The sequence below is a fragment of the Neoarius graeffei genome, chromosome 18 (genome assembly GCF_027579695.1).
Source record: "Neoarius graeffei isolate fNeoGra1 chromosome 18, fNeoGra1.pri, whole genome shotgun sequence".
NCBI lineage: Eukaryota > Metazoa > Chordata > Actinopteri > Siluriformes > Ariidae > Neoarius > Neoarius graeffei.
Window position 1 is genome coordinate 61,662,237 of NC_083586.1, and position 906 is coordinate 61,663,142.

General features: G+C 44.2%; 1 protein-coding gene across 2 annotated transcripts in view; it reads right to left on the bottom strand.

Moving 5' to 3' along the window:
* The window catches only part of peli1a (pellino E3 ubiquitin protein ligase 1a), a 6,039-nt gene extending 5,702 nt beyond the window's left edge, over positions 1-337 (bottom strand). For both annotated transcript variants that reach the window (XM_060899587.1, XM_060899586.1), the window contains exon 1: positions 237-337. In XM_060899587.1, coding sequence (XP_060755570.1) covers positions 237-289 — 53 coding nt within the window. In that variant the 5' untranslated portion in view covers positions 290-337. The remainder of the gene's footprint in view (positions 1-236) is intronic.
* Positions 338-906: the final 569 nt, after the last annotated feature.

Here is a 906-nt window from a genome sequence, read left to right on the forward strand (position 1 = left end):
AGCGTTGGCCTATACGCACAGAGACAGTTTGAAAGACAGCGGTTTGTTCCTCCTACACCCGTCGGAAATGTCTACGGATCGAGGCCAGACTAAATATTCACATTTGGTCTGGCTTGCCAGGCTAGTGAAACCCTTTAGCACAGACAAACTGTTCAGACAGTTATAACACACATGATGATACTGAAATGATGGGAATTTCCAGCTCGTGTCATTGATTATGATATTGATCTTTTTACCCGAGGACGATGAGCTCGCCGTATTTGATTGGCTCTTCCTCCAAGTTGAGCATGTTTCCCTCTGAGTCAGTGTGTCTTCATCGCTTGGGAGTCACACCTCACCACCTATAACCAACACACACACACATAAACCTGTGAACATGTAAAAGCATGAAGTGAGTTTCTTTAGCCTTCTTCGCTATGCTACAAGGCTAATGTTGCTAACATCCTTCTCAATGCAAAAACACATTTTAATATTCTTCCTTCAAATGATATGGCTAAGCTCCAAAATCATAATTTGTTGTTGTAAAATATCACTGATAATGTGAATAATGCTAAGGCAAAAAAAAAAAAGATTCTTCTTCTTCGTTTGGCTGCTCCCGATTAGGGGTCACCACAGCGGATCTTTCATCTCCATTGCTCCCTGTCTTCCATATCCTTCTCTACCACACCTGCCACTTTCATGTCCTCTCTCACCACATCCATGTATCTCCTCTTTGGCCTTCCTCGTTTTCGTTTGCCTGGCAGCTCCATCCTCAACATTCTCCTTCCCACATGCTCTGCATGTCTTCTCAGGATGTTCCCATACCATCTCAGTCTCATCTCTCTTAACTTAATTCCCAAGCTCTCCACATGTGCTGTCCCTCTGATGCGCTCGTTCCTTACCCTGTTCAACCTCCCATCGCAAACC